Raw genomic sequence first — 24,003 nt, 5'->3', positions numbered from 1 at the left:
TCAACTTTTCAAGCACCGACGGAAGCGTCAGCCAATCAGATTGCTGTATGCAAATACACCAGCTAGACAGTGGCCATAGCTGACTGAATTTAATTGGCTGACACTTCTATGACGATCGTTTCAGCCCCAACTTCAGACACGCCTTCAGTCAAGCATTGAGGCTGAAGCCCTGTGTGAATGGGGCGTGACACCCAAAGTAAAATCTGTTCGCTACCACCCCATTTTTATTTCAGATCATGCTGTTTGCCACCTGTCCTCATAGATTTGCTCATTTTAAATGGAGAGTTCAAAGATGTGTACTTAGAATTAAAAAGAATGGTGTATCGAATTGATTATACTGATAAATTTGGGTGTATTGTGAATTCACATGTAGTACCTATTCGAGTGGTAGGCGAATTCAGAGGCAGCCCAAGTTTGCCCATTCCTGCTCTAGTGACAAGTGAATATTTAAATGTAAGATTCTGGAAATGAGATTTAAATTTAGCGGGAACGGGTTTTGCAGTGATTAAAACCAAGCAGGAGCGGAAGTAAAAAAAAAACAGTCCCGCTCAGAAATCTACTTTATTGTGTCTCTGTGTTTACCTGTAGTGGAGTAAGATGGGGCATTTTGCTGTACAGCATTGAGCTCCAGAAGAAGTCGGTCTAGTTCAGACAGGTTGCTACCCAAGGCAGAAGTCATGGCTGTGGCCGAGGAGTCTGAGTGCTTCTGCTTGTTGGGAAAACTGGGCCAATAGAATTGTGTTTATTTTAAAATAAAAGAAGATGGGCCAAAGAAAGAGACGTTATGGAGGATCGTCATAGAATGCCAGGATTAAATACCATTTACTTAACTAATATTAGTATGAACTTGTTCATGCTACTCACCTGTAAACGTGGTCTTCTTCCGTACGAGAGGCTGGTGGACTGCTGTCCCGAGACAATGTACTTCTTTGAACAGAGCCCAGAGACTGAATAAAAAACATTTATGTAAATATATATTGCAAATGTAAATACATTTATGTTAATACAAAATGACTGACCCATCAATTTTAAGTATTGTACTGTATAGTGGCCATACACCCAAAACACTTAACATTCATGAGGGAGGTCTCTTCACACCACCACCAATGGGCAGCATCCACTTGGATGATGCGACAGCACCCACAGAACAACGACTCTAGTGCGATTACCACACACTAGGGTTGTGACGATGAGAAAATTTCCCCACCGAATAATCGACATGTGACAACACCGGTAATACCGGTATCACCGTGGGGTGGGGGTTTCCTCTTTTTTTGCGTTTGAATAGCTTATAAATGCGTTCGTGTTATACTTTCACTTTCTGTTTTGCGGGACTTGCTAATTCATACAAATACATTTGATGCACGTTGTTGACTCACTTTGGCAGTTGCTATTTTGATGAACTGAAATAGCACCACTGACCAACTAAATGCACCTATGCGAACAAGTACACATTGCTTAATACACTCAGGGCCCTATCATACACCCGGCGCAGTGTGGCGCAAGATGCGGCGCAATAGTCTTTTGGTAGTTTCAGCTTGGCGCAAGAGTCGTTTTGAGGCATTGCGCTACGCTGTTTAAATAGCAAATGCATTAGCGCTCATATGTGCGCCCATAGGCGTTCTGGTCTAAAAAGGAAGGCGTTCTGAGACGGACCGCTGCCGCGTCGCTATTTTGAGAAACTATAATAGATCTTTCATTAGACCAAAACCCGGTCTAAACTCCAGCGCAGAGTTGCGCCTCGCTTACACACTGCTTAATACACACAAGAGAGCAATAGGCAAATATCTTTACATATGAAAAAATGTAAATATTAAGGATATATATAGGATATAATAAGAATAGATATAGGATATAAATATAAAGGATTAAAATATTACAAAACATATTATTTTCTAGCCTACATAAATATGAAAAATCACTGCTTTTATGTCTTCTTCATCTCGGGAGGCTTTTTCAGTTCATTCATAACAATTTGCTTTTGTATAATGTAATTATTATTAGCAGTATTATTTATTATATCCATATTTACATTTGTTTTATTAAAAACAAGCTTAGGTTTGCCCACCTGTCAGGTTTTAGACCATATAGCGCATGGCAGGTGTATTTAGAAATAACTCAGTATGTTGACCACACTTGGTCATTATTGTTCATTTATTCGTTTGCTAGAAATTAGAACTGAATTTAGAAATAGTTTTGAAAAAATCTTTGTGCTTAACAAATGAAATTAATTATTTATAGGCTAATTGATGTCTGTGCGTGAAGGTTTCCCTATCCAAGAGCGAAAGTGAAAGTAGTTCCATTATCTCTCATTCTCACGCAGTAGATTCTCTGTTTAACAGTTTTCTGTTAAAAAACTGTGAACTGTTTGCTTGTGAAATGCTCATTTTTTCCACTTAGACTTACTTTGCGTCCTGTAAATATCGAATGCGCTCTTGGCGCGACGCAGCTGGGTCTTAAAGGGAATGGGAGATTAGACTCTAATTGGTTTATTCTCGAAACACACCTATAACTCATTAAGAAAATAAACTCAACCCTTTTAGACCATGCACCTTGGCGCAAGGCAGATTTCCCATCCTTAAATTAGCAAAAACACGTCCTGACACGCCCTGAAAGCGTTTGCGCCCTGCGTTTTGCGCTCTGCGCATGGACCGTCAAAATAGAGCCCACAGGGTGTACAGCAATACACAAATATCTTTACATATGAATAAAAATTAAAGGATTAAAAATGTTACAAAAATGATTATTTTCCACATAAATATAAAAACCACTGCCTCCATGCCTTCTCCACCTTGGGGGGATTTTTCGGTTTATTCATTCATGTTATTATTATTAGCAGTATTATTTATTATATGCATATTTATTTTTGCTGTAATAAAAACAAGTTTAGATTTTACCACATGTGGGGTTTTGGAGATGTCTGCATCACCATGTGGGGCATAAAAACAGGATGTGCATTCAGATATAACTCAGTTTTTTTGACCACACTTTATTATTATTGTTTACTTATTCGTTTGCTGTAAATTAGTACTGAATTTAGAAATAGCTTTGAAACAAATCTTAGTGCTTAACAAACTAAATTAAATATGTAGGCTAATGGATGGCTTCAGTGGAGTGAGTACAACACCGTTTCCTTAGTAAAGAGAAAGAGGCTGAATGGAGGAGGCTTGTTCTTTATTCTTGCGCTGCAGATGCTCTGTTTAACTGTTTTCTCACTAGTGAAGCGTTCAGTTTTTACACTTACAAAACCCGCCATATATCAATGCGCCATGTTGCTGTGCAACTGAGTCTTAAAGGGAATGTGAGATGAGATTCTGATTGGTTTAATGCACGTTATGTTTAAAACACACCCATAACTCATTAAGAGAATAAGCACAACCCTGTTAGACCATGCGCCGGGGCGCAGAGCTTATTTTTCCAGCCTTAAAATAGCAAAAGTGTATAGGAACACACCCTAAATGCTTTTGCACCATGCGCTTTAGACTTTGCGCCTAGACCGTTAAAATAGAGCCATAATTAATAAATACTTTAGGTCCATGTGGTACAAAACCTTTCAAAGTCATGAATTAAACATTCTTGTTAACAATACAGTTGACCATTCGATGCTCAGTGTACAATCTAAGTGACTATGAATCTAAGTTTATTGTGAAAGTGCAGTTTGAGCTTAACCTGTTGTGAGTCCGGCCGTGGGGAGAGAGATCCGTTCAGGGCTTCAGCTGAAGGTGGAGGAGGCAGCGGTGGAGGAGGAGAGTCATCCTGAAACAGCTGACCTCCACTGGGGTACGAGTACGGCGTCTCCTCGGGCAGAAACACTGGGCACTTGGAGATATGGGCGGTGGAAGACTCCAGATCTGCAAGCAATGCATCTGTGCAGAAAGCAAACTTCATAATTAGATTTAGATTATTGTACTTCAGGTAAAATATTTTTGTATGATCAAGTTGATTATTCATTCATTCATTCATTTATTTTCTTTTCGGCTTTGTCCCTTTATTAATCTGGGGTCGCCACAGCGGAATGAACCACCAACTTATCCAGCACGTTTTTACACAGTGGATGCCCTTCCAGCCACAACCCATCTTTGGGAAACATCCACACACTTATTCACACTCATACACTACGGACAATTTAGCCTACCCAATTCTCCTGTACCGCATGTCTTTGGACTATGGGGGGAACCGGAGCACCCGGAGGAAACCCATGCGAATGCAGGGAGAACATGCAAACTCCACACAGAAATACCAACTGACCCAGCAGAGGCTCGAACCAGCGACCTTCTAGCTGTGAGGCGACAGCAATACCTACTGCTATTCATAATTGTTTTTTATTAGTTGTACTATTTTTATAATTTTTTAAAACATTACATATAGGCCTGTCACGATATCAGTCATCAGGCACCCGCGTGAGAATACAGGTTAGTAATTTAAAGTAAATCTTATAGTGTTTTTTTTTACCATACTGACACTGACACCTCCAATAGAGACAGAGAGGCTGCACAATCAGCTAAAATGTGGTTAGAAATGTTTTTATCTATGGGCAATATATATCGCAATAACAAAAATGATTGAGAACAGTGTGAGTGTCTATATATATATATATATATATAAAAACTATATATATATATATATATATATGTATGTATATATATATATATATATATATATATATGTATATATATATGTATGTATATATATATGTATGTATATATATATATATATATATATATATATATATATATATATATATATATATATATATATATATATATATATATATATTTATGTGTGTGTGTGTGTGTGTGTGTGTGTGTGTGTGTGTGTGTGTGTGTGTGTGTGTGTGTGTATGTATATACAGATGAGGTCAGAATTATTAGCCCCCCTTTGAATTTTAAATATTTCCCAAATGATGTTTAACAGAGCAAGCAAATTTTCACAGTATGTCTGATAATTTTTTTTCTTCTGGAGAAAGTCTTATTTGTTTTATTTCAGCTAGAATAAAAGCAGTTTTTAATTTTTAAAGATCCATTTTAAGGTCAAAATTTAAGGTCACAACCCAAAAGTTACTTTTTGGGTAGTCATCTGGGGCGTCATGTATCAACGCTGTGTACGCACAAAAACTTTGCGTACGCCAGGTTCACGCTCAGAATCGCTCACGTTTGGATTTACTAGCAATGAACTGAACGTGGGAATGTGCGCAGCTTCACGGCAGCTTTCTGGCTGGCGTACGCACATTTTTTGTGCGTGTCTGTTCTATTTCCATTGGCGACTCCTAGAGGCAGTTGTGTTAAATTCCTCTCTACAAAGTGTCTGAGCCTTGCAATGGCAGCTGTATGAGGCGGGTTCAGCAGGTATATAAGGTTTTCATACCATACATTTGACCAGCTAAACATTAAAGCACAATTTGCAGCAGTCGCCTGTTTTCCCAATGTAATCTGAGCGATCTACTGCACGCACATTGCTATAAAGACACTATCTGAAGATTTGCATGCGTGAATCAGAAACATTTCCATTCAATAAATGTGCAAATAAAATATGATGCTTATTGATATGAACTTATTGATGATTCCTACTTGTCTTTCTCGTGATAAATAGTTGGCAAAATCTGATATGTAGCGGGGGAAAAAACAAGAAAGAGTTCATCAGACGCTGGATTCGAGCCGAGATCATGCTCGAACGTATCAATTCATGATCACATGCGTCTTACAAGTAGCGCCACTGAGACTGTTAAGCGTCCTGCAACATTTTACAGATATAAACCACACTATTTCTTTTTTTTAATGCATTCAGTGCGATGTTCAGACCCAACTGTGTTGACCGCATCAGCTAAACTCTCCCACTCTATTTTTTTCTTTTGTTGTTAATTCCGGAGAACAAACTTGCAAATAACACCGCTTTTCTCCGGTCTACCTCCGAAAGCAGCACCTCCAATTCACATTCTGTTCAAAGTTTCTCTTCTTGCTTGCTTTTGCCGTTGCTTTTTCGTTGGGTTTTGCCATTAGCATAGTCATTAGCATATTCATACGGGGGAGGAGGCAGGGAGGGGTTTTGTGCTCGTGCATGTTGCGCTCAGTTTCACGTTCATTCAGACGTACGAAAGAATATGCGTGAGATTCGGCGTACGCAGTGTTTCATACATCTGAAATTTTTTCTGCGTACGCACATTTACAGCTTTGTGCGTACGCAATGTTTTAGTAAGATTTCCACGCAAGTCTTCGTACATGAGGCCCCTGCTTCTTTCTAATGCATCTCCTGTTTCGCTACTGTAGACCACTTCAATAAAAAAAAGAAAGAAGAAATGCCCACGTGTTTAGCGTTTTTCCTTATCGCGAAGACAACTGTAATCTGGTAGTGTTTGCTTTGCTTTGGCTTTTTCGGGGGTTAATTATTGTGATCTGATTGCAACAGAGAAATACTGGGAAATCTCTGTAGACTGATGGCATTTCATGCCGTTCAGCCTAATGATCTGTAAATACAAAATCAGTTTTTTTGTCATCACTTTAGACATTACGCTAGAGAATCATTCAAACACTAGCTCTAAAGTGACGTTGGTGAATGAGCAACGGCTTTTGCTATTTTGACGTCAGCTGCAGATGTGAATGAGCGGCGGAAAAAAGTAGTTCCTCATACAAAAAGGTTTTTGAGACTCTCCATGTTTGATTTTCTTTTTTATACACACAATTATGCCGTCAAACTGTTGTATAAACACAATATCACACTCATAGCAGTGCGATGTGGCTGTATATCATCACTGGTGAGACACCACGCAGACCTCACACCAGTGCCGTGTGTGTGTGTATTGTATAGTAAAATAAAATTGATTTCTGATTTAAAACTAAAGCTTTTTAATTTTTTAGTCAATAATTCATCAGAAATTATTTTAAAACGTTGATATGATGCACAAAAAATAGTTTTTTATATTGATCGTTTTATATTAGTTTAATGCCCTTTGTTAGAGGAGTACATCTCATCCACTTTTGAATACGATGATACTAGATCTTTATACAATGAAAACAGTCATGCAGCTAGACACACAGTTAAAGACAACATTAAACAACAAGCTGTAAATAAGCACAGAGACAGCAGCATTATAAAATTCTCCAGCAAAGAGAGCGAGAGAGTCTCCAAATACAGAAATGATGTTTGCTTGCATGAGTCAGTCTGCATTCCAGCCTTTCTAACCATCCTCAATCATGTTACTAAATACAGTCCTCCAGCGCCAGCTCTGCCAGCCCTCATGCCAGAGCTTTTCTGACAGAAAAATAGTTTGTTTCAGTAGGTATTCAGCTTTGTGTTGCGTCAAGTAAGCTTAATGTGGCTTTATTAAGTTCTGTCATGTGTCTGTGTTGTGTCCGCTGGCAAGTAAAGACATTTTGTTCTCGTCAACACATCAGTCACTCTGAGTTATTTTCAGCATCAATATCGCAATGTGTGAATCTGCATAAGTCACATTAAAGGATCTCAAATGGGATTATAATTCACCAGGAACCACAGTTCAGAACATGTAACTCGTAGAGTCATTGCGAAGTTTAGCCATAATCTAATAGTGTGAATGTTTTTTACTTTACTTGGATTTAGCGCAGCACAATGTACGGTTTCAGCATCGATATTGCAATGTGTGCGTTCGCAATAGTCACATTGCAGGATCTGCAATGTTGAGCTGGGATTATAGTTGAGAATACAATTGTGGAGTCACTGCAAAATATAACCATAACAGAGTCAACCCTGATCTGACATCGCCACACTCTGGCCTCAATATGAGAACGATGACAGGATTACATGATTACATTTCACTACAGAGGCTCTAGACATGATATTAAATTAACAAAATGTTGAGTCTCATATATATATATATATATATATATATATATATATATATATATATATATATATATATCAGAATACAACAATGCAACAATACTGTGTGTCGTTCATTCAAGACGAAAGTTCAGTTCAAGGTTGGCATCAAACAGAGTGACCGAGTGAAAGCATGTGTCTGACATAATGCTTTATTTTTAGCCATGTAATCATGAATATTTTTATTCTGATGTCACCGAATTCTTATGCACTGTTGGAGAAGGACCAAGTTTTTAGTTTATTCCTGCTGTAATACCTAATTCAGCATTTCAAAAAAGTTCCATAAAATCATCATACAGCGACCAGAGGTGGACAGTAATGAATAACACTTATTTTACTACATTTACTTTGGTAAAACTGTTGGGTAACTTGTACTTTTTGGAGTACATTTAAAGGTGCAGCTTGTATGTAAGTTTGACACCCAGTGGATGAACTAGGTATTGCACTCCTGGTTAAAAACAGAAGCAAGCGCAGGTTGCCAGATTGACGACGAAGAGTAGAGCTGGGTACTGAAACCCGGTGCCATGGAACCGGTATGCACCGGACCGAATTAGCATATGAATTTCGGTGCCTAATTCCGGTGCCACTAGTGCTGCGACAAGAACGTAAAGAAGGTCGCACACCAGAAGTGCTGCTCTGCGACGCACAGCACCTTTAGAATTCGCAAGTTGGTCGCAAGTTGGTTTTGTTTTTGATATTCCTGACACATTCAGAGATAGATGGCAATAACTCAAAAACCTCTTACCCTAAAAAGATCTAAAGTGTGTTTCCTACAAAAAGACAAATCTGGTTATGTTTCACAGCTGTCTGTTTCTTTTTTTTTTTTCGCTCGACATTACGACCACTGCTCCGTTTAGCCGGAGATATGCGTTTTGCCGGCAGAGCTCGCACGAAGTGGAGCTCTCAGTAAGGGACCGTCAGAAAAGTGCTTCTTTTTTTCGTTTATTCGTTTTTTTTTTTGTTTTTTTGCTTCGTCCTGCGTGTTTTATTTTAAACACAACTAATTTTCTCTTAGTCGAATGCTTCAATCATTCATTCATTCATATAGATCTGTGCATTCTTACATTAACATCTCTGTTATCAAACAAAACACTGAGAGATTCGTCTGCTGCTCTTCACTAAATAACTCTAGTAACTTTAATCAATATGCAAATACAATTAAAAGTTAAATAGATTTTATAGCTTTATTTAATTTCTGTATAAGCCATTGTTTTTAACCTTTTATTCTATTGTCAATATTTTCTATTATGGAAGGGCACAGATGTTATGGAAAATGGTAATAGTAATGTAACTACCTCCATCATTCCTTCCTCAAGCAAATGTGTAAATATTAGATCTATTCAGTTATAACGTTAATTGCTTTGGCATATTTATATGTTTTTTTCCCAGCTTTTAGTAGTCCATCAAAAAGCGATTTAGTCTCTTATAACTATACACTAGCAGTGGAATAAACGTGATGTGACGGGGCGCCACCTGAAATCTTGCCTAGGGCGCCAAATTGGTTAGGGCCGGGCCTGGCTGACAGACAGTCTGACCAGCTTATCGGAATTAAGGGAGATGACGGTCCGACTCTATTTAATTGGATGAGCATTTTTTTGTTTTATGCTTTACCCAGAATATAAAAATACATATAAACACATTTAGATCATTTACTGTAATCATTACAATTAGACTGTGAAGAGACTTTCAACCAGCACAACAAAAAATGTTTCTGTAGACAATCACCTACTGCACCTTTAAGTCGATTGAACATGAAACAATTAAGTTGCTCCCCAAAAACCCTCAAGAATCGCAGCTTATTTTATATAAGTACTACAGTAATACAAACAGCAAATGTCATCACCCAACACTATAGTTATGTACTCATTACAACAGGTCGAATTTATAGAAAAAAAGTCCACAGTTCAGTTCAGTTCTACTGTGATTCAGCCTGCCAAGAGTAACACTGAAAGGACTGACAGGTCTGAAATAGTCTGATAAAGCTCTTACCTCACTCTTTTCTCATGCATCTATCCATCTATGTGTTTAAAAATAGCCTGTAGCGGCGCAGCCTTCACATACCGTCCAGACAGAGATCACAGCTCTGCTCACAGACGGTTAAAGAGACGCACACTGGCGTCCTGACAGACACCCGAGACACACACACACACACAGACACGCACACACACTCCTGCATCAAAACCAACATCACACCAGACGGATATAAAAAACGTGAAGCCAGAGATCAACGATGACGAGATGGTAAATCAACACCTAGAAAGATCAGAGCGGAGTTCATGAAACACTTTGATACTCGAGTGCAGACGGAGAGCAGCTTCTACACTGTTAATACTGTCAAGATTTATCAAAAACAAACAAAGAAAGTTGGAGAATAACTAAATCTATTGAATTGTAATAAAATGTAGAAAATAATAGCATTTAATAAGACCATGTACTTTATATACAGATATATACAGATTTCTTGTGAAATTTTATTTCTTTTTCATTTTTAAATATTTCCTTATGTATGTTCAACGAGCCTGTGTTGCACTAAACAGAGATAAAAAAAAAAATTTCACAGTATTTTCCGATTATATCTATATATTATGGCTGGACAATATATAGTTTCAGCATTGATATTGCAATGTGTGTGTCCACAATAGTCACAGCGCAGGATATGAAGTGTTGTTTTAGGATTATAGTTTATCAGTAGAACAGTTGGGAATAAGGCATTTCAACTTCATTTTAAGCGTTCGTGTGCAAAAAATTAACTACATTACATTAATGAATTTTTACAATGAAGATTAAACAGTATTATTTTAAATACATTTCATTGTTCATTTTCCATACCTGAATACTGTTACACTCTCCAGAAAACCATAAAGCACTGTTTATTTGACTTTTTTGTAATTATTTTTGCTTGCTATTTGTTTATTATTTGTTTACATGATTCATGAATCTTATTTAATCTATTCAAGCCATCTGGTGACGTTTTTTTCATATTGCAATAAATATCGCATAAAAACAAAATGTCACAATTTCAGATTTTTCCAATATCATTCAGCCCTAATATATATATATATATATATATATATATATATATATATATATATATATATATATATATACACACACACACACACATACATATATATATATATATATATATATATATATATATATATATATATATATATATTAGGGATGTAACGGTATTGTAAATACCGTCATACCGCAATATTAATTTTTTTCGATATTACCGAAGTCGCATGACTCGGTAAAACTATAGGTCTTCTGAGAAAATTTGCTTAGGCGAATGAAGCGAACGGGAGGTAGCGAAAACAACAATACCCATCAGCCCATGCTTGACCATCATCCCTTGCGGTCTGTTGTCGCTACAGATCCAGTAATGCGGAAATGGAGTGTGCTGCTAGAAGCGGGGATGAAAAGAGCTGGAAAACTCTAAGGCCCCGTTTACATTAATGCGTTTTCGTTTGAAAACGCAAAAGTTTTGCTACGGTTACGCCAACCGTCCACACTACGCCGGAGTTCTCGAGCGCCGAAAACGGAGCGTTTCGAAATGTGTGGATAATGTCTGTGTGGATAATGGAAAACGGAGACGTCTGAAAACGGAGGCGGGGCTGCAGACGTTCGCCTCTCTGATTGGGGCTTTTCCTGAATATTAAGTAGCCTAACACGCACAGTTCAGTCATGCATAATCTCCGTGTAAGTTCAGACTTCGCAAGTTTGATCAAGGCTGCAGTCTCTTCTTCTCAGTTTGATATGGAAAAGCAGATTATACCGAGGACACGGGTAAATCTTCACAGGGAACAGTGTACTTTATAACTTCATTCACATCACCCTGGCTTCGTTGTTTCACTTTATCAACAATAAAATGTAAACATGATTTAAGGAAATGCCTATTTTCATTTTAATATTAGCAACTTAGACAGCAGAAATGTTGAGGCGTCTTGCTGCATATATGAGCGTCATCTTCACTGCGTGGATATTTATAACAAAACGGAGCCGATAACAACTGCCTCCTTTCAATTTCAGTGAAAATACGAAACACACCCTCTCTTTTGCTGAATATCAGTTTTAATAATCGATAATGGCCATTATAAAAGTATAACATACAATAAGTTTATACATTTATAGGAAATAAAGGCAAGCGATCAGTCAATATACAGAATGTAGGCTACGTGGTTACATTAATCATTAACTTATCTTTGCGCTCAGCCAAAACACGTTACCTGAGAACAAGTAATAGATTCCAATGACCAAAGTCAGGGAATATGTCGTTAGATAAAGACAACAAGATAAATGAAATATCCCGTTTAATAAATATAGTGAGATTAGATCCAGCGGGAGATGCTTGATGAGAAGTCCGACTAGCAGAGCTCTGTGTAGATGGGCTGAGTGTGATTAAATGTTGAATGTGATGAGTTTTCAACAATACTAAATTGAAACTTTATTGTTTTTACATGGTTTAATAATTTTTTGTTATTAAAATTGAAGTTCCTGTTTCAAAGCTTACAGATAGATGGCTAATTTGTATGTCATTGACACTTTTGGCACTTTTTTGGAGTATTTTCATAAGTTTTGTTTTTTCCTGTAAATGATTCAATAAATACCGTACCGTGACATTCATACCGAGGTATTACCGTACCGTGAAATTCTGATACCGTTACATCCCTAATATATATATATATATACATACATATATATACACTAAAAATTTATTATATAAAAATATATATAATATAAAGACATATAATATAATATAATGTAATGTAATGTAATGTAATGTAATGTAATATAATATAATATAATATAATATAATATAATATAATATAATATGATATAGGGCAAGGCAGTGGCGCAGTAGGCAGTGCTGTCGCCCCACAGCAAGCAGGTCGCTGGTTCGAGCCTTGGCTGGGTCAGCTGGCGTTTCTGTGTGGAGTTTGCATGTTCTCACTGCGTTTGTGTGGGTTTCCTCTGGGTGCTCCGGTTTCCCCTACAGTCCAAAGACATGTGGTACAGGTGAATTTGGTAAACTAAATTGTCTGTAGTGTATGAGTGTGAATGAGAGTGTATGGATGTTTTCCTAAAACTATCCAAAACCCGCCGAAATGCAAAAAAACAACCGCCCTATCAAATTCGAAACCGCCCAATCTGGCAACACTGGCTGACTGCATGTGTACGCGCGCACACACATAAAGGTAGTCACTTTTGTCTATTCAGCTTTCTTACGTTACCAATCACTCTCATTGATTGGTGATTATTGTTTCGTGCGCAGTAAGCAGCGAAAATAAATAACATAGTGGCCTACTAAATAACATATGTATTTTCAAAAATATAAATATATAGACTATATAAAATATAGAGGAACTATTTTATGTTAAAACTTTTAATTTAATTAGGTAATTACATACACAAATATAAATAGACAGATATAAACGTTCCAGATGAAAAGCAACCAGTACTATGAATATACTCATCTGTTTGTTAAGGCTAAATACAAATAAAAAGTGAACATTAATTTTTTTGTACTTTAAAAAAAAAAAAAAAAGTTATAAGACCCCGGAGGTATTAAAGAAGTAGGTACAGACATCTATTGAGTGCGTTCTTGCCAGTTTTTTCCTGGCTTTTTAATTTTGTCCATATTGATATCGGAATCATATTGTATCGACCGAAATTAAGGAATATATCGTGATAAATTTTTGCCCTAGCTTGTTGATATTTTATGTACTCCACTACAGAATCATCCCAATCAATCTAAAATGACAAGTTCTTTCCAAATAATTTATATTCAACTCATATAGTGAAATTCACATCACAATATATATCTCAGAACAAAAAAAGTCATCAATTGTTTTTGTAGACATATTATTATGTAATAATAATAATTATGTAAACAAATAGTAATGAAAATGTTTATAGTCAACCGTTTTCCCTGGTTATACTTCAGAAAAATTAAAGGTAATAAATGTCCTCTAAATGTTTTGTGCTTACGATTGATTAAGTTCATTTATAAGAGCAAGTTAGTCCAAAAGACATACAAGTATATTAATCTGAAATTGAATCAATCTAAACATTTAAGGCATTATTATATTTAAAAAATAAACACACACACATCATCCAGCTATTAGAGACAACTGATCATTAAAATAGCCCAAACTGTAAAGCTCAGCTCGGTTTTAGTTCTTTAAACAGAAGAGCGTCTTTCTTGAGTTTGCTCTATTTTTAACAGTGAAAGGAAGTCGCGTCTGCTGCTATTCCGCTCCAGAAGTTACCCAGGGGTCAAAACTAACCACAAACACGCAATGCAGTAATGTTTCCAGAAAACAAGTACTCACAGAGTTTAGAGAGTATTCCAGAATGTGTCCCAGTATTCAGTCCCACCTGAGTGTGAGTGTATACGTGTGTGTGTATGAGTGTGTGTGAAAGAAAAAGAGAGAGTGTGAAGGGGAGGAACACACAGCAGACGCCAGTCATTAACCCTTTTCTACACAGACAAAACTTTTTAAAGGGCCATGAAACCCCCTCGTTTCAGCAGGGTGTTTTCACACCTCTACTTTGGAAAAAGTCAGAAAAGTGGGCGTGTCCAGCTCTGTTTAGGGGGGAGTGTCGGAGGAACTAAAGTGGGAGGGTGTGGGAGTGTCTATTTGGGCACGCGCGAGTTTCAGTCAAAATACACACACATGAGAAAGTGATGGTGTTTAACCTACATGGACATCTGTAGTCGAATTATTTGCCAAATTATTAAATGTTGGACTTTAACTGCAGTTTGGCTCTTTCATTCAGGGAATTCATTCATGCCCCTCGCGACAAACGAGATATTTGATTCGAGGAGCTGCTCTAAGCGTGTATTTTTCATGCAATGTTTGATACCGCACGGCGAATGAGAGAAAAAAAAAACTCCTCATTTCCCGGAAACTTAGATGCACACGGCAGGTAGTGTCAGAAAGCCGCACGTGTTATTCCGGTCACAAAATGCGGTGCTAACATGTTTGCACTCAGTGCAATAGTTAACTTAATTCGATACGAACAAACTGAATAAACAAAGAGCACTGGTCACTCACTTACCAAATCTGTAGAGACAGGACAATCCCCAGCAACTAGAGCCACCTCTTCATGAAGAGTAGACTACAAGTGAATCCACGCTGAATTTCAGCGTTTGCAGATGAGAACAGCTCTCAGGTAAACAATAATCCTACTTAGACACGTAAGTTATTGTTGTCGAGCGTCGCGTACACTGTTAATCCACACGTGATCCAGATAAGCTCTCACAGAGAGAAAAATGAAAATGAAACTTAACGGCAGCAAACTATAAAAGCAACACTTCACGCTTGTTTTGCCAACACAACGTGGCGTCTCTGTGGCGTAAACACGGGGACACTAATGAATATTAATGAAGTTGCACAATAGAGCGCACTGATTGGTTTGAAACAAGCCTTACTCATGCATTAATGCATCACACTGTAAGACGTAATAAGACTCTGGCACAGACGTCCAGTCTGCACGCTGGAATACACGCTATTATGTCATGACCGTGACGCAGCTTCAAAAATTCGTTTCAAACCGGAAGTACGAATTTGCTTGAAATAACGCAAAAACAACCAATTTACACTTTTTAGTGAGATATAGGTGTCCTAATAGTGTTTTTAGCAGTGTGGGACACATATACGACTGTCAACAGCTCAAAAAATGTGTTTTGGTGTTTCGTGACCCTTTAAAACATACTGCGTTTAATACATTTGCTTCTAGGACTAATATCCACACTTTCATGAAGTCAAAACTACAAAACTGGAAGAATAGGAATTATACTATTGAAAAAACATGCAAATAAACTATTTAAAAAACATGGCCACACTTTTTAAGGAACAGGTCACCTTTATCAGGCTTGCATTTCCACTACCAAGGGTTCCCTTTTGGTGGGTATGACAGAAAGTTTTAGTCGCATCATTCTCGCTCGAGGAAATGTCCACAATAAAGCTGTACGGGTCGCTCACATATCATATAAAAAGCACTACTCACATATCAGACGCTTTACACACATAAATACTTGTGTATAAATGTTCATTACTAACTTTTCTATGAACAGGATTTGATTATAACTCCAGATCAATAACAGTGCGAAATAGCCTACTGTAACGTCTGTAATTATATAAAATAAATAAGTAAATGCAACACATATGAACACATATGGACACTCACACTCTCCAATATGTTACCAACTACAGAAAAACTACACACAACAGACATTTAGTCCTTATTTAGGTTAAAAACAACACAAAATATAGCCCACAGTCAGTGAAAACCTCTCATCTGTGTCTATAATCTTCACCAGCACATGTAAGCTCTGTTAGAGAGTCAATCCATCATTCCCAGTTAATAATAGTCCAAAAGGTGATCATAATAGTTAAACATGGAAGTTTGTTCACGTTTGCTGAAGTAATAACGTGCCCCTTTTTTCCGGCTTCTTCTTTTTTTACGCTTCGCTCTTGGATTTGTCAGTGTCTAACAGGATCGGGTTTCAAAAGCACATCAATAATCAAGCGCACGTTATTATCATCACCTCAAGAAGTTTGTTATTTCAGATATAGACGCACGACGAGCGCAAACAAGAAAGCAAAACCGCTCGCGCTTCAGACTGGCTCGTACAAAACTACGAGGCACAGAGTTCTGCTCTACTCCATGGCTTTGTGGCTGTTCATCAACACGACGACAAGGTTTGTTAGAGCCCGGATCGACCAGGGCTCGTTATTATATGTATATATAATTCCGCTGTAATCTCTCGCTGTGTATTTTAAACATGGCGGCTCTTTTGTTTTCATTCTGACTTGTTTCCTAAGTGAATGATGTCTGTAAACCAATAGCATTCAGCTGCGCATCTAGCACCGACTTTTTGTACCCTTGCTTGTGTTTGGTACCGTTTCGAAAAAGTGGAATGGTACAGTTCGGTTCGGTCCAGCTTTTGACAGTGGAAACGGCCATAAAAGCGTACCAAAACGAACCGTATCGTACCGTGCCAATAGTTACTGTGTTTACTAACATGAACTAATAACGAACAATACTGCATTTATTAATCATCATTTACTTACGCATTATTAAAATCCCAAGACATTAGTTAATGCACTGTGAGTTAAACTATTAATAAATGACTTTGTTTTCATTAAATAATGTTAACAAAGACGAAGAAATACTGTAATAAATGCAGTAATTGTTCATTATTTGCTCACATTAGTAAATACATTAGCTGACATTAATTAATAAAATTGTATTTAAATCCTTTTTTGTACTATAAAGCAAGAGCAGCATGGTGGCTCAATGGTTAGCACGGTCACCTCACAGCAAGAAGGTCGCTGGTTCGAGTCCCAGCATTTCTGTATGGAGTTCTGTATGTGCATGTTCACCCTGTATTGGTGTGGGTTTCCTCCGGGTGCTCCGGTTTCCCTATCAGTCCAAACACATGTGCTATAGGGGAATTGAATAAGCTAAATTGGCCATAGTGTATGAGTGTGTGTGTGTGAATGAGAGTGTATGGGTAATTCCCAGTACAGGGTTGCATCTGGAAGAACATATGCTGGAATAGTTTGCGGTTCATTCCGCTGTGGCGACCTCTGAAATAAAGACTACACTGAAGAAAAATGAATAATGAATATAAAGCAATCCAATATTTATTGTAACATAATTTTTTTTGTTATATTACAAAGAATAAAAGATAAAAAAGAAATAAAGAATGGATAAATAAACCCTGCTGTAATGTGCTACCATTTATACCACACGCTTTTAATTCACTTTGCAATAAACAAACAAAAAAGAATAATTACTCCTATTAATTGCCATTAACAATGAAAAATACATCTATAAATTAATCGAGCACTAAATTCAACATTTCATAATACATTATTAAAATAAAAACTTGCATCTGTGAATATAACTTTATAAATCTGTTATGACATGAAATATGAAGTAACTCTTATGATTTATGTACAGTTGAAGTCAGAATTATTAGCCCCCTTGATTTCTTCCTTTTTTTTTTAAATATTTCCCAAATGATGTTTAACAGAGCAAGGAAATTTTCACAGTATGTCTGACAATATTTTTTTTTTCTGGAAAAAGTCTTATTTGTTTTATTTCGGCTAGAATAAAAGCAGTTTTAAATTTTTAAAAATCCATTTTAAGGTCAAAATTTAAGATCACAACCCAAAAGTTATTTTCTGGGTAGTCATCTGCTTCTTTCTAATGCGTCTCCTGTTTTCGCTACTGCAGACTAGTTCAGTAAAAAGAAAGAAATGCTTGCAGGTGTTTAGCGTTTTTCCTTATCGCAAACATAACTGTAAACTGGTAGTGTTTGCTTTGCTTTTTCGGGGGTTAATTATTGTGATTGCAACAGGGAAATACTGGGAAATCTCTGCAGACTGATGGCATTTCATGCAGTTCAGCCTAATGATCTTAAAATGTGAGCAAAATCAGCAGTTTTGTCATCACTTTAGACATTACGCTAGGGAATCATTCAAACACTAGCTCTAAAAGTGACGTGTGTGAATGTGCAATGACTTCTGCTGTTCTCACATCAGCTCCAGATGTGAATGAGCGGTGGAAGAAAGTAGCTCCTCGTACAAAAGAGTTTTTGAGACTCTCTATGTTTGATTTTCTTTTTTATACACACAATTATGCAGTTGAACTGTTGTATAAGCACAATATCACACTCATAGCAGTGCAATGTGGCTGTATATCGTCACTGGTGGGACACTACAATTACTTGACTAATTACCCTAACCTGCCTAGTTAACCCTTTAAATGTCACTTTTAGCTGTATAGAAGTGTCTTAAAGAGTATTTAGTCAAATATTATTTACTGTCATCATGGCAAAGATAAAATAAATCAGTTATTAGAAATGAGTTATTAAAACTATTATGCTTAGAAATGTGTTGGAAAAATCTTCTCTCCGTTGAATAGAAATCGGGGGAAAAATAAACGGGGGCTAATAATTCAGAAGGGCTTAATAATTCTTATTACAACTGTATATATGCTTGTAATTTAGCCTAATTTAAGCAAACACACTGCATGGAAAAAGACTTGATCATCCCAATCTATCTAAATAAATGAAATCTTTCCAAACAGAGCTATTAGATTCATCTAGGGGGAATATACTCATTTGCAGCAAAACAAAATATCACAATGTCAGCCCTACCTTGGATGTATTTTTCATGTTAACTAACACACTAAAGCGTCATGGAAAAAAAAGTTTGTATACAATCAGGAGAAACAGAAGTTGAGAGCATCCAAACTCCGAGAGCCTTTCACATCATCATGCACTGCAAAGTATGTGAGAAAGTCAGCGGATCCAGCAAGTGCTCCTTAAAAGGAAGCGAGATCTGCTTTCCTCCCAGGAGCCTCTTCCCGGGAATGGGCTGCTTGTGTGCTGAAGTCAGCAGGAGTGCAGTGGGTCTCCACACCCACCAGCCCAAAAGAAAATCTCACATCCCAAATCCATTAAATGTGGTCCATTAAAAACTGCACTGGTGTTTTGCTTTTGCATGACACACACACATACACACACACACACACACACACACACAAAAATGAGGAATGTCTAACAAGGTCCATGTTTAACCCTGGTCGAGTAACCGCATGGCAGCTTACAGGCCGTCTATTTAAAGCATTGAGAGAGTCGGTGCAAATGTCCTGAAAATAAACCGAGCCACTCTTCAGGGCTCTCTGGAGGATCTGCACCTGGTGCTAAACGCCCAGCACAACCATTACAACCTTAAAGAGAACATACACTGTCAATGCCACACATGCCTGCACCATTTCACTATATGCACTCACCGGCAGTGAAGATGACCAGTGTGTTTATAAATGTCTGATGACTGAGAATACGTCACAGGTGTGTTTAATGCAGTCAAGTGGAGAAAGAAGAATGCTCATGGAAATGATACGGAGATAAAGCAAGACCCTGGTCTTAATGAATGATTAATTTAGTAGCATAATGTTCCAGCACAGTCACCTAACAGCAAGAAGTTTACTTGTTTGAGTCCCGGCTGGGTCAGTTGGCATTTCTGTGTGGAGTTTGCATGTTCTCCCCATGTCGCCATGGGTTTCCTCCGGGTGCTCCGGTTTCCCCCACAGTCCAAACACATGTGCTATAGGTTAATTGAATAAACTCAATTGGCCGTGGTGTATGTGTGTGAATGAGTGTGTAAGGGTAGTGCCTAGTACTAAAACATATACACAGTAGGTGGTTCATTCTGTGTACACTCACCGGCCACATTATTAGGTACACCTGTTTAACTGCTCGTTAACACAAATTTCTAATCAGCCAATCACATGGCAGCAAATCAATGCATTTAGGCATGTAGACATGAGCTGCGTCCCAAATGGCACACTATACACTATGCACTCATGCACTATGTACTTATGCACTTACATACTCAACAGGATAGTATATGTATGTAGTGTCGTCCCAAATGGCACACTAATGTGTTTTTACTAAGCGAAAATTCAAGCCGTTTCCCTGATGATGTTCGCCAAATTGGTGAAATAAACGACCGAATTATCAGATAATATCTGCCGTGAGTATTGCCGCATTCACCATCGGGAGGCGCTAAAATCACTGTAGTAGGAGAATTTTGCTTTCACCATCCAAAATAAATAAAGTTATTCAACATGTGCGTCTGATAGCTCCGCCCCTTCCGCTACGTAAGCAAACCTGCGGTCGTTGAGTGCGTGAAGTGTCCATCATTACACACTTCTTTTTAGCGGCTGAATGAGTGCATCATCCGGGTAATTAAAGTGCACTTATTATCTTTAGAGTTTTCAGTGTGAATACACTACTTACACTATTTATACTACAAAATGGCGTAGAATAGTGCGCAAGTATGCGATTTGGGACGCAGCTATGGTCAAGACAATCTGCTGCAGTTCAAACCGAGCATCAGAATGGGGAAGAAAAGTGATTTAAGTGACTTTGAACATGGCATGGTTGTTGGTGCCAGACGGGCTGGTCTGAATATTTCAGAAAATGCAGACCTACTGGGATTTTCACGCACAACAATCTATAGGGTTTACAGAGAATGGTCTGAAAAAGAGAAAATATCCAGTGAGCGGCAGGTCTGTGGGCACAAATGCCTTGTTGATGCCAGAGGTCAAAGGAGAATGGCCAGACTGGTTCCAGCTGATAGAATGGCAACAGTAACTCAAATAAGCACTCGTTACAACTGAGGTCTGCAGAAGAGCATCTATGTACACAAAACACGTCCAACCTTGAGGCAGATGGGCTACAGCAGCAGAAGACCACACCGGGTGTCACTCCTGTCAGCTAAGAGAAGCAAACTGAGGCTACAATTCACACAGGCTCACCACAATTAGACATTAGACGATTGGAGAAACGTTGCCTGGTCTGATGAATCTCGATCTCTACTGTGGCATTCGGATGGTCGGGTCAGAATTTGGCATCAACAACATGAAAGTATGGATCCATCCTGCTTCAACGGTTCAGGCTGGTGGTGGTGTAATGGTGTGGGGGATGTTTTCTTGGCACACTTTGGGTCCATTAGTACCAACTGAGCATCATGTCAACTCCACAGCCTACCTGAGTATTGTTGCTGACCATCTTCATCCCTTTATGACCACAGTGTACTAATCTTCTGATGGCTACTTCCAGAAGGATAACAAACCATTTCAAAGCGGGAATCATCCCAGACTGAATATTGAACATGTCAATGTGTTCACTTCACTCAAATGGCCTCCACAGTCACCAGATCTCAATCCAATAAAGCACCTTTAGGATGTGGTGGAACGGGAGATTGGCATCATGGATGTGCAGCCGACAAATCTGCAGCAACTGTTTGATGCTATCATGTCAATATGGAGCAAAATCTCTGAGGAATATTTCCAGTACCTTGTTAAATAAATGCCATGAAGGAGTAAGGCAGCTTTGAAGGCAAAAGAGGGTCCAATCCGGTACTAACAAGGTGTACCTAATAAAGTGGCCGGTGAGTGTATGTACATACATAGCTTCAGAATATTTTAGGTTTACTTTATTTTCCAGCTATTTAAATGTCATTCTGTGCACTTGTGCTGATATGCATGTATGCACTGCGTGTATCCTGAGTTCCTGAAAAAACATGAAAAAGAAACCTTGCGTTTTGTGTTCACACTCGACGAATAAACTAATTCAGGTTCTGATACTGAAATGATTTGATCAAAAACATTCCTCCTGAAACATTCATTAAGGATGCATGCATAATATATGCACACATGTTCATATTCAGGCTTTGTTTGGAACCATTTTTGCAGGCAAAACAAGAGAACATTCAGGTGCTCATACGATAAGTGCAGATTGATTCAGAAAACAAAAGACTAATTTCCCCTGTCGGAAACTGATAGCATATCAATTTAAAAGTGTGTTTTATTTTAGTTTATTTTGAAGTAACACGCATATGAAACACCCATCTATGTATTAACAATATTATGCATTGGAACAAAAGGCCCAGAGGTGTTAAGTGAGAGACAGGAAATCCTGTGCCCCGCAAGCCTATCCTGTTTTGGGTGTTGCCAGACTTGCAAACGAAAAAAAAAAAACTGTGTAAAAAGCTTTTGGGAAAACAAATTAATTAACATTTGTGATTTAGTTTTGTTAGGCTCTCAGCCAGGCTACAAGTATTCAGTGTCAATAACGTGACAGGCAATTACAAACTCTCCAGCATGTGTCAGTATTGAGTCGAGATTTATTAAGTGTCTGACCGCTCATTTCATTTAATGATGTGTTCATGGAGAAGTTAAGTTGATGGGACTGAAAAGGGTGTGAAGCCAAACCTAAACTTGATCACAGCAGGAGATTACGACTACTGGAGTTCTGCCACTTCTGAAGAAATGCACATTTTTAGTCTTGATGAATGTCAAACAACAGCACTTGTACTGAAATGTTTTAGGTTAAAGAATAAAAGCAACATACAGTGGAGCTCAAATATTGAGGTTTTGATTTAAAGTGAAAAATTATTAATCCTTCTGTGAATTTGATTTATTTTTTAAATGTTTCTAAGTGATGTTTAATAACCTTCATTCATTAATTCATTCATTTTCTTGTCGGCTTAGTCCCTTTATTAATCTGGGGTCACCACAGCGGAATGAACCGCCAACTTATTCGGCACGTTTTTACGCAACGGAAGCCCTTCCAGCCGCAACCCATCTCTGGGAAACATCCACATTCACACACACACACACTCATACACTACGGACTATTTAGCCTACCCAATTCACCTGTACCGCATGTCTTTGGACTGTGGGGGAAACCGGAGCACCCGGAGGAAACCCACGCGAATGCAGGGAGAACATGCAAACTCCACACAGAAACGCCAACTGAACCAAGGCTCGAACCAGCGACCTTCTTGCTTGCTGTGAGGCAACAGCACAACCTAGTGCCACTGTGTCGCCTGTTTAATAACATATTTTTAAATCAAATATAATTTATAATATAAATAAATAATATATATATATATATATATTTTTTTTTATCAACACAATTTTAAAGAGAATAGTTTTAATAATTAGTTTTTAAAACTGAATTACTTTTGACTTCTCCATGATGACAATATTTTACTAGCTATTCTGCAGCTTAAAGTTCAATGTAGGGGCAGCACGGTGGCTCAGTGGTTAGCCATGTCACCTAACAGCAAGAAGGTTACTGGTTCGTTGGCATTTCTGTGTAGAGTTCGCATGTCCTCGCCATGTTGGTGTGGGTTTCCTTCGGATGCTCCGGTTTCCCCCACAGTCCAAACACATGCGCTATAGGGGAATTAAATAAACTAAATTGGCTGTAGTCTATGAAGGTGAATGTGAGTGTGTATGGCTGTTTCCCAGTATTGGGTTGCAGTATGCAGCATTCTCTGTGAAAAACATATGCCAAAATAGTTGGTGGTTCATTCCACTATGGTGACCAATGATAAATAAAGGGAAGGGAAATTAATTAATGAAGTTCAATGTAAAGGCTTAACTATAGTAATAAGATTAATTAGGCAGGTCATTAGAGAACAGTGGGGCTAATAATATTGACTTGAGTTATTCATTGGTTACGATGAAAGTAGAAACAAAACATTTCCAAACATAATAGTTTTAATAACTCATCTCTAATAACTGATTTATTTTATCTCTGCCATGATG

At 37.9% G+C, this 24,003-nt stretch overlaps 1 protein-coding gene across 32 annotated transcripts in view; it reads right to left on the bottom strand.

Moving 5' to 3' along the window:
* The window catches only part of pxnb (paxillin b), a 78,548-nt gene that overhangs the window by 26,291 nt on the left and 28,254 nt on the right, over positions 1-24,003 (bottom strand). For 24 of the 32 annotated variants that reach the window (XR_015497390.1, XR_015497388.1, XR_015497395.1 and 21 more), the window contains exons 2-4: positions 3,670-3,866; positions 865-947; positions 583-722 (exon numbers count right to left, since the gene is read on the bottom strand). Coding sequence is in view for 12 of the 32 variants with exons in the window: in XM_087264102.1 (XP_087120228.1) it covers positions 583-722; positions 865-947; positions 3,670-3,866 (420 nt within the window). In the remaining 20 variants the exon portion in view is untranslated. Of the gene's footprint in view, positions 1-582; positions 723-864; positions 948-3,669; positions 3,867-14,189; positions 14,381-24,003 lie in introns of those variants that run through there. The other 8 variants (XR_015497386.1, XR_015497385.1, XM_087264093.1 and 5 more) reach the window with 2 other exon arrangements.

Source organism: Danio rerio, chromosome 8 (genome assembly GCF_052040795.2).
Source record: "Danio rerio strain M-AB ecotype USA chromosome 8, GRCz13ab, whole genome shotgun sequence".
NCBI classification, from domain to species: Eukaryota; Metazoa; Chordata; class Actinopteri; order Cypriniformes; family Danionidae; genus Danio; species Danio rerio.
The sequence above is the reverse complement of the archived record's forward strand: the minus strand, read 5'-3'. Positions and strand labels throughout refer to the sequence as shown.